Source organism: Vulpes lagopus, chromosome 8 (genome assembly GCF_018345385.1).
Source record: "Vulpes lagopus strain Blue_001 chromosome 8, ASM1834538v1, whole genome shotgun sequence".
Taxonomy (NCBI): domain Eukaryota; kingdom Metazoa; phylum Chordata; class Mammalia; order Carnivora; family Canidae; genus Vulpes; species Vulpes lagopus.
Window position 1 is genome coordinate 117,485,891 of NC_054831.1, and position 21,229 is coordinate 117,507,119.

The following is a 21,229-nucleotide window of genomic DNA, read 5'->3' on the forward strand; positions in this document are numbered from 1 at the left end:
GTCGGGGCGACGGGGATGGGGGAGGGGGTCACGAAACGCAGTTGGGTCAGCGCCCGCTCAAGATGGCGGCCCGGGAACCCCATGACCAGGAGGAGGCGGAGCTCCGTCCCAGCACGCCCGGCCCCACCCCGCCCGGCCCCGCCCAGCGCCCCTCCGCGGTGGGGGGTGCGGGTTGTGAGGTGTCTCCGCGAGGCGCCTGCGCAGTGAGCAGAGGCGCGCGGGGCGGAGGCTTTATAACCACTTCGACGCGGCCGCTCGGCTTCTATCTCGGGGAGGGCGGCCGAGGCGGCGGCGGTCGCGGCGGCGGTTGGGGGGCGCTGAGGCGGGAGCTGTGGCGGCGCTGGGCGCCCCTCGCTCCTCGGGCTCTGGGGGCCATGGGCTCTGAGAAGGACTCCGAGTCGCCGCGCTCTACATCTCTACACGCGGCCGCGCCCGACCCCAAGTGCCGCAGCGGCGGCCGGCGCCGGCGCCTCACCTTCCACAGTGTCTTCTCCGCCTCGGCCCGCGGCCGCCGCGCCCGGGCCAAGCCGCAGGCCGAGCCGCCGCCCCCGGCCGCCCCGCCGCCGCCCGCCCCGGTCCCGGCCGCGGCCCAGGCCCCGCCGCCCGAGGCGCTGCCCGCGGAGCCGGCAGCCGAGGCGGAGGCGGAGGCCGCGGCGGCGGCGGCGGCGGCGGCGGCGGCCGGGCCGGGGTTCGACGATGAGGAGGCGGCGGAGGGCGGCGGCTCGGGCCCGGAGGAGGTGGAGTGCCCGCTCTGCCTGGTGCGGCTGCCTCCCGAGCGGGCCCCGCGCCTCCTCAGTTGCCCGCACCGCTCGTGCCGGGACTGCCTCCGCCACTACCTGCGCCTGGAGATCAGCGAGAGCCGGGTGCCCATCAGCTGCCCCGAGTGCAGCGAGCGACTCAACCCGCACGACATCCGCCTGCTGCTCGCCGACCCCCCGCTCATGCACAAGTACGAGGAGTTCATGCTGCGCCGCTACCTGGCCTCGGACCCCGACTGCCGCTGGTGCCCGGCCCCGGACTGCGGGTGAGCGCGGGGGCGTGGCCGCCGGGGCCCCCGGGGCTGGACCCCGCTGGGTCCGCGGTGCGGCTGGGGCGTGCGTGCGTGTGCGCGGCCCAGCACCGAGGAGCGGGTGAGGGCTCAGCCGCGGGAAGGAGGAGAAGGCGGCAACCGCGGCGGGCCGGCAACCCGTCACCGTCGGCAAGCCCAGACGGGTGGGGGAAGGCACCCGCCACTGCCCGCCCGAGGCCTCGAGGTGGGGGCTGAGCAGTCGGTGAGGGCGAGGGAGCTGTCCATCAAGTCAGGAGGCAGGGAGAGGCCTTTAGGTCGGGTGCACGCCCCTCTGTCCAGAGGTGGGGGCCACGTCTTAAGGAGGGCGGGGAGCGGATAACTGGCGAAGGACGGAATGAGCGTATCACTCGGAGGGGCTCACAGCATTCGGAGGGGCGTGTCCCTTTGGCCAGTGACAGACTTAGCGGCACTGCAGCTGACCACAGCTGCGAAAGTTGGGATGAAGGTGGTGGAAATGGCACTAGGGGGAAAGGACAGCTCGCTGGCAGCTCCGGTGCATGTTGGGCATTGTGTTCCTTCTGTGCCAAGCTGTTGGGAGGCCCCCTGTGGTTCTTACACTGCTGCCTCGGGCAGGGTGAGGAGTGGACGGACCCTTTCTTTGTCCAGAGAAGCAACACTGAGAAGAAGGATGCCCAGAGGCTGACACGGTAGGAGAAAGTGTGTTATCCAGCCCTTCTGATCTTGAGTTCTTGATGACTGTCTTTTAAGGAAGGTACCATGTATCCTGGATTTTTAAGGCCAGTGAGAAAATATGCAGTACGTGCAGAGATAGAATGCCACCAGATTTTACTCTCTGTAAAGTACTCAATGGAGACCACCCTCCCACCACGTAAAACAAATCTGTGTGTTACTGTCTGTACATCCCATGAATGGCTGCATGCAGCAGAGCGCTTATCTAGGGAGTGATAGGGAGTGATTGGGAGTCAGACTGTGCCGTTTACCAGTTCTGTGACCTTGAGCAGATCATTATGTTCTCGTGTGTTATGTTTTGGGGACAAAAAGATGCTAGGGACTCCTTGCAGTGTGTGAACATAATGCTAGTAAAAAAGATGCATGGGCCTTTACTTCAAAGGAGTTTAAAAGGGCTTTTAATTGTAGCCTGTATACCAAGACTGTTTTAAGATTTCCATGATGCTGCTATTTGTCCCCTTCAAAAGAAGCTGTCTTAAGAGTGTCTAGGGGTCAAGTAGGAAGAGTTAACTTCTGTCTTTCTATTCTACTAGACTTGTTTAGAGATGGGTGTGCCATCTAACCTCACTGAGTTGGAGTTTCTAAATTACTTTGAAGTGTTGTGGTCAAAGGTATGGTGTTTGTCTATGGTAGATCACTTTCACTTTGAATTAATAAATGTCGGAAAGAATGTTGTAGGCTCTTATATCTGGTGGTCTGGTGATCTCACTAGCCTAAGAAGCTAATATATATGATAGGCAACTTTTATAGATACTGTTAATCTATTTTCTGAACCAAAGGTATATTTACTTAAAAGAACGCTGCATGGCTAATTTTGGAATAGTATATCAACTCCTTTTTGAGATGTCTTTCCTTGAATTTTAACTGAGAAATGTGGCATGGCTGATTATCTTTCTGGGAAAGTTCCCTTTTTGTTTTTATTTCTCTGAAGTCAATGACTGTTTTTGCTCACAACAATAAAAATGGACATGAATTAATTTACAATCTTTATGGTGACAACTGTGAACCATTACTGAAAGTTATTAAAGAATTAAGGCCATTTCTTACTTTAGCCAAGTATTGGGTTAGTATCATGTAGAGCTCTTTTTAATTAGTTAAAAGAATTATAAAAATTATATTTATGTATTTATCTTAATGTGTTATCTGTGGGTTTAAAGGAGGTGAAGTCTGCTGAAAGAAAGCAAGCTGGCATCTGAGTATCCATGTGCCAGGCATACATAATTTAATTTGATCCTTACAACATTGTAAGATTGATTTAGTCTTATAGATGAGAAAACTGAAATTTAAATAAATTAAGTGCTTGTTCAGGGTCATACCTATTGGGTGATGGAACTAGGCTTGAAACACTGGTCTTAACTCCAACCAAGGCCAATATTCTTTCCTCTCAACCTTTTCTTTTTAAAAAGCATGCACTACTGGGGATGCTACTATTTGGACCATTTTGTCAGTTGTGGCCTAAGGACAACTTTGAGAGAGCCAAGAATCTAGTTTCTTTTCTGATTCTTTTTTGTGAACAGCCTCCTAGCTACTTTATTTTTCTTCTCTGAAATAGGCCTAATCCTTTCCTGACTTGAGAAGCTTAATTAATGTTTGCAGAGTATTTTGAGGTCTGCAGTTGGAGGTGTTAGATAAACAGGGAGTAACTTTAAAATTCTGTCACTTCCCAAACAGGTGTCTGAGTTCCCTGGGGATGTGGCCAATGGTTTTGCCACTTCTTTTGAATGCCGGAAGAAAAACAGTTTGTTTTGTTTTGATTTGTTTTGATCAAACTGTTCTATTCTTCTGTGTCTGGTAAAAATTATGGATGAGGATTAAGTGTAGTCCCTAGTTATCCTTTCTTGTACCTGACCATCTTTACTACTAACAGATCAAGTTCTTAGAGCCATATTTATCAAGTTCTCCCTTCGCTCTGTGTGTGTATATGTGTATGTATTTGGCAGGGTGAAGGGGGCATGTAAGCGGTCTTACAGAGTTCTTTCTGATCATTAGTTTCACTATGATTATGATAATGAGAACATCATATATTAAAAGATTATTTGTTTACAAAATATTTGTAGAGCAGAGTCTTGAATTTTTCTTTTCCCACACTTGAATATGATTTTTATTTTATTCATGAATAAGAGAACCAATTTCAGTAGGGAAGCATTTACATTATTTTTTAATATTATTAAGTACTATATTACCAAGTATATTTAAAACATATTTTTAAATGACATTAAATTAACTCAATATATAAATAACCATTTTTATAGTTCTTTATAATCTTCAGACTATAAGCTCATTCAGGAATAATTTTAATTTCATTAAAGTGGAGGATGGTGGTAAGCTTATTTTATAAAGGAGAAACCAGTTCGGAGAAGTTTAAGTGTGGGCTTCAACGTCTCACGGCTAATAAATAGTACAGTTGATCTATAACCCCTTAGAGCCTCTACTTAAGCATGAGGTCTTCCCAGACACCCCTACATCATGTAAATATATAATTTTTCCTCTCAAGTACCTTGTTGCCAATCTTTAAACCCTTTCAGAATCTCTAGAAGATTGAGAGGTGAGCAAAGGAGGCAACAAAATTTTCTGGTGTGCAGAAGCAGATCTTCTGTATAGATGAATAGGAGATAAGGCTGTCTTGACCTAAATTCTTTGTGTAGGTCCACATTGCTGGCTCTCTCTCCTGCAGAGTCCCCTCTCCTACCTGACCCAACAGGTGTGAGCTGTTGGCCTTCCTGGACAACTGGACTGGGCCATCCCATAAATAGGAAGATTCTGTTCATCTCTAGTACATTTATGAGGGAATTAAACTCCTTGACAAATTTCTCAGTGAAGGATTTTTTTTTTCCTCTCTGAAGCCTTTCTACATCTTTATCTCTCTCTCTCTCTCTCTCTCTCTCTCTTTCTCTCTGGTATGACATTTTAAAAATTGAGATATAGCTCATGGGTACGTCTTCTCTTAATTTAGCTCTGTACACAGAGCTATTTCACAACTCCTCATTCTATCCTATCCTCTGCCCCCCATCTTCCCATCTGCACCCAGCTCCATACATTTTCCCCATATTTGTCAAAGTACTCATTCTAAAGTGGAACATTTTATATCACTCTCCTGCTTCCAACTGTTAGTACCTGACCTATAAAATGACTTGTATCTTCAAGAACTGATTATTTATATGATCTACCCTTATAATTTAAGTCCCTTTATAGTCTCCCACCATCTTTTCATCTTATTTTCTGTTTTTCACCTACATCAGTATTTTCCAATGTATATCATAGGTATTACTGAAAACCTTTTTGATCAAATAAGCTTAGGAAGTATTGGATTGAACAAAATTTATTTCTGAACTTTTTAGACCCTTTAAACATGCTAATATACACTGTAAAGTTTGCTAATGCTAGTATACAGTACATCTTCAATCTGGTGTAATTTCTCCAAATTTAGATCAACAGGAAACATGTTGGTTTGTTTTAAAGTTCCTTTTTTTTTTTTTTTTTAAAGATTTTATTTATTTGAGAACGCTTGCATGCACAAGAAGGGGGGAGGGGCAGAAGAAGAGGGAGAAGCAGGCTCCCCGCTGAGCAGGGAGCCTGATACAGGGTGGGGGCTCAATCCCAGGACCCTGAGATCATGACTTGAGCAGAGAAAAGTGGCTTAACCAACTGAGCCACCCAGATGCCCTGTTTTTGTTTTTTTCTATGACATCTTTAACTGACACTTTCCCTATTTGCAGTTTTTTTTTTTTTTAAGATTTTATTTATTTATTCACAAGAGACATAGGCAGAGGGAGAAGCAGGCTCTCTCTGGGGAGCCTGATGTGGGACTCAGTCCCAGGATCCCTGAACCAAAGGCAGATGCTCAACCACTGAGCCACCCAGGTGCCCCTATGAGCAGTTTTCTAAGTTTCTTTAACAGTTACTCTGTACAGTGTTACTCTGTCTTCTGTTAGCGTCCTGATTTAACAATGAATTTTGTGCTCTGAATAGATTGAGAGTTTCTCTAGCCTAGAATAGCCATATTCCAACTATTCTACAACTCTCTACAAACAAAATTTTTCAATTAGATCCCAGAAGAATGAGATAGTTGAATTTTGATAAGATAAAGAAGATGAACAGCACAGTTTTTGAAAGAGAAACAGATAATGGGGATGGGAGGGTCAAGAAGAGGACAGACTGATGATCCTTCAGTAGACACTTTTGAGAATTATGCAGTGTTGAACCTTAGGTGATATTGGGTATTACAAAAAGGACTCAGACATGGTCCTCTTGACAGGGTGTTTGACCTGTTAGAAGAGATTAGATAGATAGATAAATAGATGTAGATAAAATTATAAATGCAATGCAATGCATACTAAAGAAAACACAAATGCTCTTAGAGGATAGATAAAAGATTTTTGTATGATGGTGTCAAGAAAAACTTCATAGAGGAGGTAATATTTGATCTGGGCCTTGAAGAATGTGAGTAGGAATTCATACGAGGCAAACTGATGTGAGTAGAGAAAAAAAAAAAACATCTTAAACCAGAGTGTTTTGAGCAAGTGCATAGAGGTATAAAAATACAATACTAAGTCTGGAATCTAGTTTGGTCAGTCCTCTGGATGCACAATATGGAGAGCATGATCTGGAAAGTTAACTAGAGATCAATCTGAAAAGGTAGACTCTTTTTAAAAAAAGTTATGTGGCCTGGAGCTAGAAAGTTTGAACATAATAGAGGAACACATTCCTTTAACTACTAGGGTCTGTTGGAGCATAACCAAATTCATAATATTGGGATTTTCTTCTCCAAGGCTGAAGTTAGGTAATGCTGTAGTCTAGCCTGTCACATATTATTATATTTCTGAAGACTTAGGAAATTAACAAAATTAGTAAACTTATATAAACTTAAGGAGAGGAGGAAGGATACATCTGTTTTCTTAGCACCATGTAATTTCCATCACCTTCTATTTAGCTGCTGCTTCTTCCCCACCTCTCCCCCATGTAGCTTCTAATTGGCAACCCTGAATTCTTGGCTAAGCAAAGAGCAGGGTAGGAGAAAAGCCCCATTGTAGGACATGGAAGAGAAGAAACAAGATTGTCAAGGTGGATTTGGTCTCAAGGATGAAGTTTTTTTCAACTACCTAGGGAAGAAGATTACCCTATTCAGAATTTAGGAGTTTGCTCCTAAAATGGGTTTAGACAAAAAATTTTTTAAAGATTTTATTTATTTATTCATGAGAGACACACACAGATAGAGCTAGAGACATTTGGCAGAGGGAGAAGCAGGCTCCTTGCAGGGAGCCTGATGTGGGACTCCATCCCTGATCCCTAGATCACGCACTGAGCCAAAGGCAGACGCTCAACCGCTGAGCCACCCAGGCATCCCTAGACAAAATTTTAAAATTAAGTTATAGTATCTGGCATATAGTAAACCAATAGATACATGGATAAGGTTTAAAGATTGCTTTGTGATAGAGTAATGGGCCAGGAGAAGAGTTATAATGGCCTGGGGAAAGTAAAACACCTAAACAGGAGAGAGTCTCTCTTATTCATTCAACACAAGTATTTTGAGCATGAACCAGTATGCTAGACCCAAAGATTAAAAGATGGATAGTACTTTTCCTTGAGTCTAGTCTGGCTGGAGAAATACACGTATAAACAGATAATTACAATATAATATAATAAGTAATATAAAGTAATTGTACATAGGCATAAAGTAGGCAACCAGCTACCTGGAGAGGTTAAGTGGATTTTATAAGGAAGATGACATTTGAGCTGGTTCTTAAATAGATAACTATTTGCCAGGTCAAGAAGAAAGGAAAGAACGTTTCTAGGCAGAAGGAGTAGATTATGCAAAGGCCAGGAAGTAGGATAAAATGTGCTATATTGTTATACCATACCTTACAGGGCAGGATCTCAAATGCAGTTTTAGAATATGTTTAGTTACACTTGGAGGTGGCAAGCTCCATTTTTGAGATAGAGGTTAAGGCTTGGCAATTTAAATTAGCTCAGTGTCATGCAGTATGAGTCAGGAGCAAGGAGCCCAGACCAGGCGCCCCAAAACAGGAATACCAAGTCTCGTGCCCTGAGTAATTCTGTGTCATGGTAATAGATCACTGTGGGTTCATGAGTATTTGGGGTTATTTTACTTCCTTGGAACCAATTTACACATCCAAAATTGACATTATCAATCTTGTTAAATGTTGTTCTTTAAAAAAAATAAAAGAATCTGTTAATAAGTATTTATTCCCACCAGGTAAGGTAGGAATGGATCAGGAAATGATCAAGGTTTCCTGAGTATGTAATTTTTATCATCAGCAATTGTGTTAAGGCAGGGAGGTCATCCAGTAGCTTTCCCATTTAACACAAAATAGCAAGCAAGTCACTTTCTTCAGGAGAAACATTGTTTATCTGTAGTAGCTATTTTGCAGTTAGGTAGGGTGAATTTACTCAGAACTCCTACAGGATATGAATCATTTGCATTCATACATTGACCTATTCTCACTTTGCTCTTTCTGAGAAGAGTTTTAGTACAGATTGTATTATATAACATAGATGATATGTCATTGATATTTTCAGTGTCATTCTCAAATCAACTTGCAGATTCTATAATAAACTGAGAACTTGAGTTACTGCTATAAACATCAGTGTACATTGAAATAAACAGGAGAATAAATCCAAGAAAATGTTATTAGCTTTTTTTATAAGTTTGTCTGAAATCTTTGGCTATTGAAGGAGAAAGTGGACTAGAAGACAACAAAGCCCAATGGCAACACCTAAACCTGCATTCATTGACCTGTTTAAAAATTGTTTGAACGTTCACAACTATTTCCCCTTCCTTGTTTCTTTACTTAAAAATTTTTTTTTTAAAAGTGTTCACTTCTTGGGGGTTATCTAAACATTTAGTTGACATTTAGAACTAGTCAGAGAGGCTAATAGTTGTAAATATATTCGATTGTGAGAGAGTAATTCTAAGAAAATAAATGTGAATTATAAGAAACAGTTGATGTTGGTGCAGATGGGTTCTGAGTTGCCCATCTTTACTAAGAATATGTGTCAGAAGAGAGAAGGAAGGGGAGGGAGATAATAGCCTTATTATGTATTAATTAGTAAAGTAGATGAGTGGTATTCTTGGATTCTGGAGTCTATCAAGGAAGTAGATATTTCAAGGTATAGATTTGAGTTAAAAAAAAAAAGTTTGAAAGACAAAATGAGCTTTCAGTAGGAGAAGTTGATCACGAATCCATCTATGACAATTGTTTCAGACTATATGAGCTCAGACCAGATTCACTGTGTAACTTTTTTTAAAAAATTTATTTATAAGAGAAACAGAGAGAGAGGCAGAGACATAGGCAGAGGGAGAAGCAGGCTCCCGGTGGGGAGCCTGACGCGGAACTCTATGCCAGGACCCCAGGATCAGTTCCTGAGCCAAAGGCAGATCACCGAGCCACCCAGGCATCCCTTCACTGTGGAACTTAAAATGAAAAAGTATACTTTAGTTTTCACAATACCTTTGTTTTACAAATGTTCTATCTTTTAATATAAACAAATTCTAATCTTTAAAAATACAGCAAACCATCAAAAGGAATAGTTTTGTACTCTGTTATTTATGAAACTTGCTGTGGTAAACTGCTCTTAAGGAAGCTAGAATACATGCTAGAATTCAGCCTAAATATGATATTTTTCCCCATTTTTTCAAAGGTAAATGATTTGTGTTTTTAGAATCTCTCTCTCTTTTTTTTTTTAAAGATTTTATTTATTTATTTATGAGAGACCCAGAAAGAGAGGCAGAGACACAGGCAGAGGAAGGAGAAGCAGGCTCCATGCAAGGAGCCTGATGTGAGATTCAATCCCGGGTCTCTGGGATCACGCCCTGAGCCAAAGGCAGACACTCAACCACTGAGCCACCCAGGCATCCCTGTTTTTAGAATCTCAAGAAGAAATTTACTTTCTCACACAGAATATGTTTTTACAGTTTTGTTAGTCATGCTTGTGTGTATTTTATGTGTTATATATGTACTCTTTTCTCTATATCACGTGTAGGGGGGAGGAGTATCAGTGTTACCCCACCGAAACTGATGAATAATGTCTGGCTTGTTCCAATCAATCTCACTTTACTCCTATCTCTTCTTATTTCCTTACCCAGTTATGCTGTTATTGCCTATGGCTGTGCCAGCTGCCCAAAGCTGACCTGTGAGAGGGAAGGCTGCCAAACAGAGTTCTGCTACCACTGCAAACAAATATGGCATCCAAATCAGACATGCGATATGGCCCGGCAACAGAGGGCACAGACTTTGCGAGTACGGACCAAGCACACTTCAGGTCTCAGTTATGGGCAAGAATCTGGACCAGGTATGTTGGCATTGTCTCATTTTTCTCTTTATTTTATACTTCATAATGTGAGCCTAAAGCTGGAAGAGATTATTTTACTGTATAAAATATTTCTTGGGATCAGAGAGCAAAAAATACTTGGTAATACTTTCAATATTCTATTTGACATGTAACTTCTCTCTCTGACAATTATAGGTTTTCCAACCTATAACTTGTTAAAATTGGAATACAACAAAATTGAATTCTCTAATTTCTACCTTTTTAATAATATGTCTCATATTGGAGAGTAATTAGATCCTTTTGCAAGGGACTTTTTCAAAACTTTCATTGTGAGCAGAAAGACATTTAATGGGTATTAAACCTCTACTATCTTCCTATTAGATTTAAGTACATCACGGCTTTTGGAAGTAGGATACAGAGTTAAGGAAAGGAAAAAATATTAGTGTGGATTAATGATTAACCTTAAAAGGAGGAACCTTGGCAAGTCAGAGTAAACCTATTTGAAAATGTCAGTGGGTTTATTGCCTTTTATAAATGTATTTTATTTCACTGATGTCATTTGGGAGAGGCTGGTAGGAAAGATTTTACCATTCACTTTTTCCTGGCACAGCATAATCTCCTAAATTGTCATTTTAATAGGATAGTTCCTAGCTTGCTGTGAAAATTACTAGGTGTGTGCTACATAACATACCCAATTATCTTTAGGTTTTGAATTTGAAAGTATCATGGGAGGGGTCTGTGGGTTGTGTTAACAGCACATCACAATGATACTTGCTGAGCCTGAGAAATGAATTTCCTGAGCTAAAGTTTTTCAAAACTTAAAGCCAATCCCAAGCTGCAGACTATTCTTCCTGCAGGACACCGCTTATTGGCTGGTGAAATTCCATTTTCCTTGGAACCATTTTTGTCTCTAGGGAAGTTTTCTTGTTCGGAGTGTGGCGTAAGTGCTGTGTACGATGCCAGTTTGGGGGATAGGCAGCTCAATATGAGACAGGATCAATCTTATGAAAATTCCTGAGGTCTAGACATAGCCAACCTTCCAGTGAAATGGGTTGCACAATTTGGAATTCTCAGCCAAGAGTTCTTGACTGCCTCTTCATTTTTTTATATATATTCCTAGGAATAATAAGTCAAATTAGGTTTAACTAGGGGTATTTTTCTACCCAATCTTCCTTACCCCCCTTAGCAGATGACATCAAGCCATGCCCACGATGCAGCGCTTACATTATCAAGATGAATGATGGAAGCTGTAATCATATGACCTGTGCAGTGTGTGGCTGTGAATTCTGTTGGCTTTGCATGAAAGAGATCTCAGACTTGCATTACCTCAGGTGAGATGGGAAATGTGTCCTTTGCTTTATAGTCTTGTTCTTTTACTGATTTAGGAAAAAGGTTGTCAAAGAGACTTAGTTGTCTATCCTCGCATTACAGTATAAGAAAGCTGTAAAAAGTTCTGTTTTTTTTTTTTTTTTTTTGAAGATTTTATTTATTCATGAGAGACACACAGAGAGAGAGAGAGGCAGAGACATAGGCAGAGGGAGAAGCAGGCTCCATGCAGGGAGCCTGATGTGGGACTTGATCCTGGGACTCGACCCCAGGACTCCAGGATCACACCCTGGTCCGAAAGCAGGCGCTAAACCGCTGAGCCACCCAGGGATCTCCTGTAAAAAGTTCTTCTGAAGCACTCCTGTGACCATGTTTTTCTTCAGTACAGAAACTTCCAGGGACTGTTTTCATTACCTTCCAGATAGAGTTCAGTTTCCCTCGCATAGCTTTCCAACAGTCTGGCCCTAATCTACTTTTCTAGCTTTTTTCATGTTGCTTTTATACATGTTATATTCTGGGTAACCTGGGCTTGCTATTTCCTCTCTCTCCTCTGGCTATCTTACTTGTTCATGTTCTTTCATAATTGTTCATGCTCTTTCCTTTGCCCAGAATGCTTTCTGATAACATCACCCTCCCAGCAATCCCCTTTTATCTCAACTTGTTCAGTTCTTATTCACCCTTCAGGAGCCACTTAAATGCCATTTCATCTATGATGCCTTCCCAGCTTTTTCTGCCTCATCCTTCTGTATTGACATTCCTTAAATGTATAAATATCACTACTTTTACTTCATATACATGTCTAATTTTGCTAAACTGCATAAGTTTATTAAGGCCAGAGTTAACCTTTTTACAGTTCCTTGCATGTAATCATTTTTCAAAGAATTCAAAGTGAATATTAAAATATTGTCCTGAAGGAGTTAATATTTATGAACTTAAAATTCGTTGTTTGAATGCAACATTTTTATTTCCAATATAGCAAACATTGAGTTACTTACACTGTACCAATTAATCAGGGACACAAGGATGTGTAAGACGTGATCCCTACTTTCAAAATTGCTTATCCTATGTAATAGAGAAGACAGGACAAAGGGAGTGAAGAAAAATGGTTGAACACAAAACCATTAAGTATAAAAGTAGGCAAACTAAGGGTATGAAACTAGCATAAAGGGTGTGACAAGTCTTTTTAAATCCTTTCCCAGGAACATGGTTTACACTATCTATTGAATATGGGTAGAATATATGCCAAGAAAACTATGCAAATCAGTGTTCACTAGCTGCAGGGCACGGTGCTTTTGGATGAGATGTCAAGTGTGTAGGTTGGGATCCCAAGTAGTATATCAGTCAAGGAAGCTGGATCAGTGTTGGGTTAGGGAGGACAGAGTTCAGTAGCAAAGAAAGGAAAGAAGTTTCAAGTCTGGAAGTCTATCTTTACAACCAAAAAGTAAAGGGCCCAGAGGTCTAAGTATCTGACCTTGTCTTTTGCTCCCCCCTCTATATTCATTCCCTGTAACCTCTTGTAACTGTTAATCATTCTTATTGGGAAAAAAAAAAAAAAAAAAAAAGAAGGCTCTTGCTCTTATCAAGCCCTCTGGTGACAACAGCTGCATTTGTAATATTGGTAGTAACTTTAACATGTTTCCTCTGCAGCCCCTCTGGCTGCACATTCTGGGGCAAGAAGCCATGGAGCCGTAAGAAGAAAATTCTTTGGCAGCTGGGAACACTGATTGGTGCTCCAGTGGGGATATCCCTCATTGCTGGCATTGCCATTCCTGCCATGGTCATCGGCATTCCTGTTTATGTTGGCAGGAAGGTAAGACATAATGAGTTCTGTGTGTGTTCTATCCCCAGGTAAAGTTTGGAAGGAAATAGGGAAGAGCTTATATTTCAGAACTTACTGAGAATCAACTAGTTCGTAGATAAAAATAACCTTAATTTCTTAAATGGATCTTCACAAACCCCAAGAGACCTAAAAGTTCTTATTAGCATCCTGGGCCTGGTTTGTCTCAGTGACTTAAAGGTGAAATACTTTCCTCACTAGCCCTGAGTTATTTTGTCTCTTCTTGGACTAACTTTTTCTGTATTAGTTTATGTCACCCTGATCTGAGTTAGGTTAAAATTTAAGAAAGATGGCTTCTTGGTAGGTGGGGGATAGACTTTAATATAGATAGAATATTCGCTTCTCTTTTTCCACCCTGGCAAAAAGATTGATATGTAACCTGCTGACCTGGATTTTCTTTCTTATTCTTAGATACACAGCAGATATGAAGGAAGGAAAACCTCCAAACATAAGAGGAATTTGGCTATCACAGGAGGAGTGACTTTGTCAGTCATTGCATCCCCAGTTATTGCTGCGGTTAGTGTGGGTAAGCAAGCCTGGACTGTGTCTCTTCTACCACATCCCTCTTCCCAGCTTTCTGATGATAGCAGTGTAGCCAGCTGGCCAGATGTGGACAGATGGCCACCCTGGAGGCTCTCTACATTTCATGTCAAACCTATCTTGGGAGTTAACTCTATTAGGCACTATTGTAATGAATATCAGCCACACAAAATTGTCAGTTTGGGATCTTTGGTTCTTAAATTAATAGAACTCTAGCACATAAATTAAATTAAAGAATATTACTTTAAGGGCAGCCCAGGTGGCTCAGCGGTTTAGCGCCGCTTTCAGCCCAGGGTGTGATCCTGGAGGCCCGGGATCGAGTCCCACGTCGGGCTCCCTGCATGGAGCCTGCTTCTCCCTCTGCCTGTGTCTCTGCCCGTCTCTCTCTCTCTCTCTCTCTCTCTCTCTCTCTCTCTCTGTGTGTGTCTCAGGAATAAATAAATAAAATCTTAAAAAAAAAAAAAAAGAATATTACTTTAAGGCCTAGTTTTTCACCTTTTATCTTCCTTCTCCACTTGCTATGGAACCCACAAAATGAAATTACTTTTATTTTATTTTTTTAAAGATTTTATTTATTCATGAGAGACACAGTAGAGAGAGAGGCAGAGACATAGGCAGAGGGAGAAGCAGGCTCCATGCAGGGAGCCTGATGTGGGACTCCATCCTAGATCTCTAGGATCACACCCTGGGCCGAAGGCGGTGCTAAACCACGGAGCCACCCGGACTGCCCAAATTACTTTTATTTTTATTTGCTTAATGCCTCATAGTATTTTGGGAGACATGATGGTTTGTTTTAGGATAAGAATATTATAACAAGGGGCACCTAGGTGGCTCAGTCAGTTAAACATCTGCCTTTAGCTCAGATCATGATCCTGGAGTCCCATGATAGAGCCCCATGTCAGGCTCTCTGCTCAGTGGGCAATCTGCTTCTCCCTCTCCCTCTGCCCCCTCCCCCTTATGTCCTCTCTCTCTCTCTCTCTCTCTCTCGTGCAAACATTGAGTTACTTAGTGAATGACAACTGAATGGCAACAGATAACAGATGGACTGTGTGCTTACTCTCTCTCTGAAATAAATAAAATCTTAAAAAAAAAAAAAGAATATTGTAACTAACGTTTATTAAGGCTCTCCATGTACCAGTAGCAGTTCTGAGTATTTTGCATGTATTAATTCATTTAATCCTTACAGCAGCACAATTGTAATAGAAAAGTGTTGTAATTTGCCCAAGGTCACTTAGCTGAAATGGGATTTTCAAGGCAGTCTGACTTCAGAGCTTGTACTCTTAATAACTAAGCCATTCTGCCTCACACAGCAGTAAGATTTTGGAATTAACACTGGGGGGGATCCTAAACCCCAGGAGTCACTTATTTAATGTTTGAGTATTGATTGGTTCTTGCATTGGCATGTCAACACTGAGTAGAAGAGGGAAAATGAAAGCAACATATACTCACTGTGCTGGGCACTGTATACCTTCTCTTATGATCTTTGACAACCCTGGGAAGAGATATGTAAGGTTATAGAGCTAGTAAATTGGAGCCAGGGTTCTAATCCAGGGCTTTCTAATTCTAAGTCTAGTCATTCTGTTAGCCCTAGCTATCTCTTTAGGATAGCCATGTTTTGGGTGTCTTTGGCCCTTTATAAAGTGGTGTGTCTGTGCTTAGGCTGGGAAGGAGAATTTAGGGCAGTTGCAACCCGATGGCCTGCTGATTTGTTTCCTTCTCCTCCCCCAGGTATTGGTGTCCCCATTATGCTGGCTTATGTGTATGGGGTTGTGCCCATTTCTCTCTGTCGTGGAGGTGGCTGTGGAGTTAGCACGGCCAACGGAAAGGGGGTGAAAATTGAATTTGATGAAGATGATGGTCCAATCACAGGTAAAGAGAGGATTTTCATTTCCCTTAAATTTATGGGACAGAAGATAAAAATCAGTAGAATTCAGCACATTTTACAGAGAGATTGTCATTGGATTATTTTGGATAATGAGCTTTGTAGGGGGTAAAGTATTTTTAGCTTTTCATTTCTTTGTTCCAGAGTTATTAGGTTAATTCCTCTGGTACTTGGCTCTGTGTGGCAGGTACAAACTAGTAGGATTCCAAGTAACTCCAAGTATGCTGGTAATAGTAGTGATTATAATAAAGTCTTATATCTACATAGTGCTTTATAATTTTCAGAGGACTTCACACAGTTATTATCTCACCTGGTTTTTACAACAGCTCTCTGAATAGGAAGGGCAGGGGCTATTATTATCCCTGTTTAATGGGAACTTCTTTAAACTTTTGTCTCAACATCTGTTAAATGGGTTTAAGAGCTTCTGCAGAGCTGGGACTAGAGCAAGTCTTCTAGCTTCTTTTTTCCCCCCACCTTCTACTTTGATGTTTTCACTTTACCATATTAAAGTGAAAACTAAGCTAGGGCACAGAGAGTCTCACAAGTTTTTGAAGCTTTCTACCAGAATCAACACCTAACATGACCTAAATATATTTTTGAAGTCTTCATGTTTGATTAGATGACATCTATGGTAAGATGGGCAGCATAGTGGACTTGGAGTTGGAAGTATAGTTTCATGTGACCAGCCATGACTTGAACATGTCATTTAGTTCTAAGCTTTTGCTTTCTCTTCTAAAACTGGGACTGTTATTGCCTAGTTACTGGGAAGATTAAATATTAACAATATGTTAGAACACCTAATGTGTGGTGGCTACATATAGTAGTTATTAAGTGAGTAAATGAGTATTTTCATGAATATTCTCCACTCTGAAGAGTCATTACAGGAAAATAACAGACTCTATTATTGATGCTATATTATTTTGAATTGAAATGTTTGGTTCCATCCCCAGTGGCCGATGCCTGGCGAGCCCTCAAGAATCCCAGCATTGGGGAAAGCAGCATTGAAGGTCTGACTAGTGTATTGAGCACAAGTGGAAGCCCTACAGATGGACTCAGTGTTATGCAGGGTCCATACAGCGAAACAGCCAGCTTTGCAGCCCTCTCAGGGGGCACTCTGAGTGGTGGCATTCTTTCCAGTGGCAAGGGAAAATATAGCAGGTAAGCAATAGACAATTTCTGATAGAACCAGTTGGAATGGTAAGAAGTAACATACCTGTATCGAGCCATTTCTCTGTGCTAGGCACATCTCATATATCATCTGATTTTGGTGTAATCATCGTGGTTTGGGTCTTTTGTTATTGTTGTTTTTAATTTTACAATGAGAAGTTTCTAAAACGCCAAATGACTTACACAAAGTTCAGTGTTCTTTCTACTGCACCAGAGTGGCTTCATATAAAGAATAATCCTGAGTTCAGATATCCCCTCTACTACATTAGGCTGCCTGCTTCTGGAAGGGAATGCGTGCATTTTTGTAGAGTTCCCAAGGCTGTGCTCCCCATGAGGCTTTTCACTGACCTTCAGTTGAATAGCATCTATACTGTATCTTATTGACTTTTGGTGCTACGATCCTTATTACCTTCTTATTCCCATTTGATAGATAAGGAAGATCAATTCTACGAATTTGTGTTGAGAAGCTATAAAGCTTTATGACTAAAAATGTTTGACTTGCTCATTTTACCAGTTAGGTAAAGCAGAACATATTCGGAGGAGCATAACAGGTGTTAATATGAGAAGCAGTTAATTGAATGCACTTGAGAAGAGAGGCCTGCAGATGGGGCAAAACAGGATAGGGAGGTAAGAGAAATGGTTGCCTTCAGATATCTGAAGGGCCTTAAATAGGAAGAAAGGATTCTGACTCATGCCAAGAGGTAGATTGAGACAATTTGGCAGAAGCTAGAGGGAAACCTAATTTTGTTTCATTATAGAGAATATAGGGAAAATCTATATAAAAGCCCAAGGAAGAACTGAATTACTTCAGAAGATACTGAGCTGCTTATCCCTGAAGTGTTTAAAGTAAGACCAGATGGCCATTTGGCTATTAGAAGGAGTCAAGCAACAGATGACAGATGGACTGGATCCCACACCTGAGTGCCTGTCAGTCACCTGGGAGCCTCTTAAAAATAGATTTCAGGGCCCTATCCCAAAATTAATAAATTGAATCTCCTGGAGTAGGACCTAAGGAATCTGTGTTTTGAAAAGGCTCCCCAGGTGATTCTAGCATAGTCATTGTACAAGCTAGCATCTGAGAAGCACCTAAACAATGGCGTTTGTGAACATCCTCTTCCAATTATGAGATTCTATGAAAGATCTGAACCTAGAACCAGGTCTCTGATTCAGTGCACTTTCCATTACACTGCCTCATCTTCCTGGAGCATGGCATATTCTTAAAGGGTATCTAAGCCTGGAGCTGCAGAGTAAAGGCATAGGCTGTACGATAGGGGTTGCTCAAATGTGCAGCTGGAGGCTGCTGCTGACCAATCTGTGTCTCATGACTCTGGTCATCTCTTGTTAGGGGACCCCCCCCCCCGACATGCCAGAGAACTCACTGCTGGGCTTTCTTAAAACCATCACTGTTGTAAATAAGCAGACAGACATAATTGGAGACTGACTTGCTGAAACTGCAACTTAGCCAGTCCAGCTGTTCCAGTTCTGTGAAAGCCTTTTATAGGAAGTAGATGAGTCAGATGGGTTTGTCTGTGAAACCTATTAAGAGGAAATACTTAGGTGTGTAGCAAACTGGTGTTAGAGCCAAGGAAGGAAATAGTTATTAGGTTCTCAACTTTGAGACACCATCGGGAAATTTTGCTACTCTTGTGGGAGGTTGGATCCTCTATGTCCTTCAGTCTCGTTCTCGTAGCCTGGGGGTAATTTGATTGCTAAGTGTTTGAGTTCCTATTGCAAGACACAGAGGGTAAAGTGTAAATGAGATGTAGTCTCTCCTTTTTTTTTTTTTTTTTGGAGTTCACAGATGAGTGGGGGAGAGATGCATAAATTGATTAAGTAGGTAGATGCTATGGGAGCATTTAACAGGAAATGACTGGTTTGCTGGGAGAGTGAGGGGAGGTACTTCTTTTGTTGTTAAGGACTGAATACGAGTTTGTCACATAAAGAAAGGAAACTTCCAGAGAGAGGACATAGTATGTGCAAAGTTATGGAGGTATACAACGTATATGTGTGTATAAGGAAAGAAAGAATTCAGAGTGATTATGATTTAGGACCTATGGTGAGAGATGGAACTGCAAAGAGAGCTTGAAGGCAGATCATGAAGACCTTAAATGCCTGTTGGTAGTAGAGAGCCAAGAGAGGACTGTTAGAGTGATCGGGTCTTGGTCCACATTGGCACTGATCTGTAAGGTGTTGGACTTAGAGCTGCTGGAGAGAGAACCTAATTGCAATTTTCCAGGCAGGAGCTGTTGAGCACCTAAAGTTACGTAGTAGCAATGGGGAGAGAAAGGAGGGGACGATTTCAGTAGATATTCAAGAGAGAGAAATGTGTGGGCATCTATTTGAGCTATTTGACAATTGGAGAAGATCAGATCAACTCAATTTGCAAGATAACAATAGATGTGTTCCAGGAAGCAGACTGTCTCGGAATACCCAGGTCTTGTATTAACTTGAACGTCCCCTCTTTACACAGGTTAGAAGTCCAAGCCGATGTCCAAAAGGAAATTTTCCCCAAAGACACAGCCAGTCTTGGTGCAATTAGTGACAACGCAAGTACTCGTGCTATGGCCGGTTCCATAATCAGTTCCTACAACCCACAGGACAGGTATGTGAACAGTCAGAGATGCCCAGGAGAGGTTAACAGTTTGTGGTTGGGTCCTAGGCCTTCAGATTTTCAATGCCTCATGTCAGGGCTGTGTGTACCATCAGATAGGGTATATAGTGTGTGCCCTGTGAGCTCACTGGGCAGGTTCTTGGTATAGGAGTATTTAGGATCTTTTGATTGATTCTTCTTGTTAGCCCTTGATTTTTAGGGGTTTCTTTCTTCCTTTTCTTCCCTCTCCCCACTTTTTCAGGTCTTTTTTGGCTATTGTATAATTATTCACGGAACTTAAGGAGCTAGATTGCTGTTCACTGATGTCTGTGGGTCTGTGGCTTTTGCTCTTAGGTCGCCCTTTGCTTGATGTGTCTCCTGTCACCTAGTTCTCTTTATTTTTGAGAAGCTAGTGTAACTGATAATGGTGTGATTGCAGCATTCCCTACAGGAGAGGTTCTGGTTTCTTCTAATTGTGACATAGTAGTAAGACACTACAAATCTTCTTTCATTTTTGTATTTTGAGTAAAATAGTATGAGGGTCTGACCCTTAGTTGAATTTTGAAAGCTCTTTTTTAGTTGTGTAAAGAAATTGGCAGAGGTATGTGTGTTCTTAATCATCAAAAGCGTTCTAGTTCTTCTCTTATTTGAGGATTAAGTTAAATTTTTATTTTTGCTAAAAGTGAGTTTCAGTCTACAGTTTACCTATGTTTTGAACTTTCTAATCCTGATCCCACAAACTGCTTGTACCAACAGGTATAGCATGACCCATTCATGATTCAGCAAAGTGGATTTTGTCTCCACAGAGAATGCAACAATATGGAAATCCAAGTGGACATTGAAGCCAAACCGAGCCACTATCAGCTGGTGAGTGGAAGCAGCACGGAGGACTCGCTCCATGTTCATGCTCAGATGGCAGAGAATGAAGAAGAAGGTAGTGGTCGTGGTGGCAGTGGCAGCAATGAAGAGGGTCCTTCCTGCAAACACCAAAGCTGTGAACAGAAAGACTGCCTGGCCAGCAAAGTTTGGGATATCAGCCTGGCCCAGCCTGAGAGTATCCGTAGTGACCTGGAGAGCTCTGATACACAGTCAGACGATGTGCCAGACATCACCTCAGATGAGTGTGGCTCCCCTCGCTCCCATACGGCAGCCTGCCCCTCGACTCCCAGAGCCCCAGGTGCACCGAGCCCAAGTGCCCATATGAACCTCTCTGCCCCAGCCGAGGGGAAGACTGTCTTGAAGCCAGAAGGTGCAGAAGCCAGAGTATGAAGTGGAATGAATGCTGTTCTGAGAAGCACACTTGTTGTAACTGCATCTTTTGGAATCTTTTTTTGGGGAGGCGGGGACTTAAGTATTTTATTTCAAAGATTCTCTGGTCACAGGTTTTCCCCAGGGAAATTCTGAGAAATTTGCAGTTTCTTACCAGATAAAACATGGAGATTTTTGCCCTTAGTCCCACCCCCCAACCCCTCCCTCCTTTTTTTAGTTTTAATTTATTGGTTAAATTGATGGTGGCAATCCGTGAGATGTGTCAAAGAGTGTACAGATGTATGTGTGTATATTGTATGTATGCTAACATATTACCGAAGGACACATTTTAATAAAGATTTCTGTCGTAATTCAACTCAATCTCATTTTCCTTGGCTTGGGTAGTCCTACAGAGCCAAGTGTTTGAGTAGACCACTTACATCTCTAACAGTCTCTAGATTGGAGTTTTCCCATTCCCAGGAATGAAGGATTGTATTCTAACTAGGACTGCAGTGGAGTCCTCTATAAACCGACGACTCCTAGCCTGACAGGAAGTAAAGGTAGGCTTGTTTTGGACTGTGTAGTCAGACT

At 42.1% G+C, this 21,229-nt stretch overlaps 1 protein-coding gene across 4 annotated transcripts; it reads left to right on the top strand.

Moving 5' to 3' along the window:
• The first annotated feature begins 228 nt into the window (after nucleotides 1–228).
• Nucleotides 229–21,014, top strand: RNF19B (ring finger protein 19B). Of its 4 annotated transcripts, none has more exons than XM_041768078.1 (9): nucleotides 229–1,024; nucleotides 9,864–10,069; nucleotides 11,235–11,379; nucleotides 13,022–13,184; nucleotides 13,623–13,737; nucleotides 15,480–15,620; nucleotides 16,584–16,791; nucleotides 19,271–19,402; nucleotides 20,197–21,014. In XM_041768078.1, the coding sequence occupies exons 1-9, from the start codon at nucleotides 375–377 to the stop codon at nucleotides 20,657–20,659; spliced, it is 2,223 nt and encodes a 740-aa protein (XP_041624012.1). In that variant the 5' UTR covers nucleotides 229–374; the 3' UTR covers nucleotides 20,660–21,014. The 4 variants fall into 4 exon arrangements, with proteins under 4 accessions (XP_041624012.1, XP_041624013.1, XP_041624015.1 ...); XM_041768079.1 differs by having other exon boundaries at nucleotides 11,238–11,379; XM_041768081.1 differs by having other exon boundaries at nucleotides 20,147–20,279.
• Nucleotides 21,015–21,229: the final 215 nt, after the last annotated feature.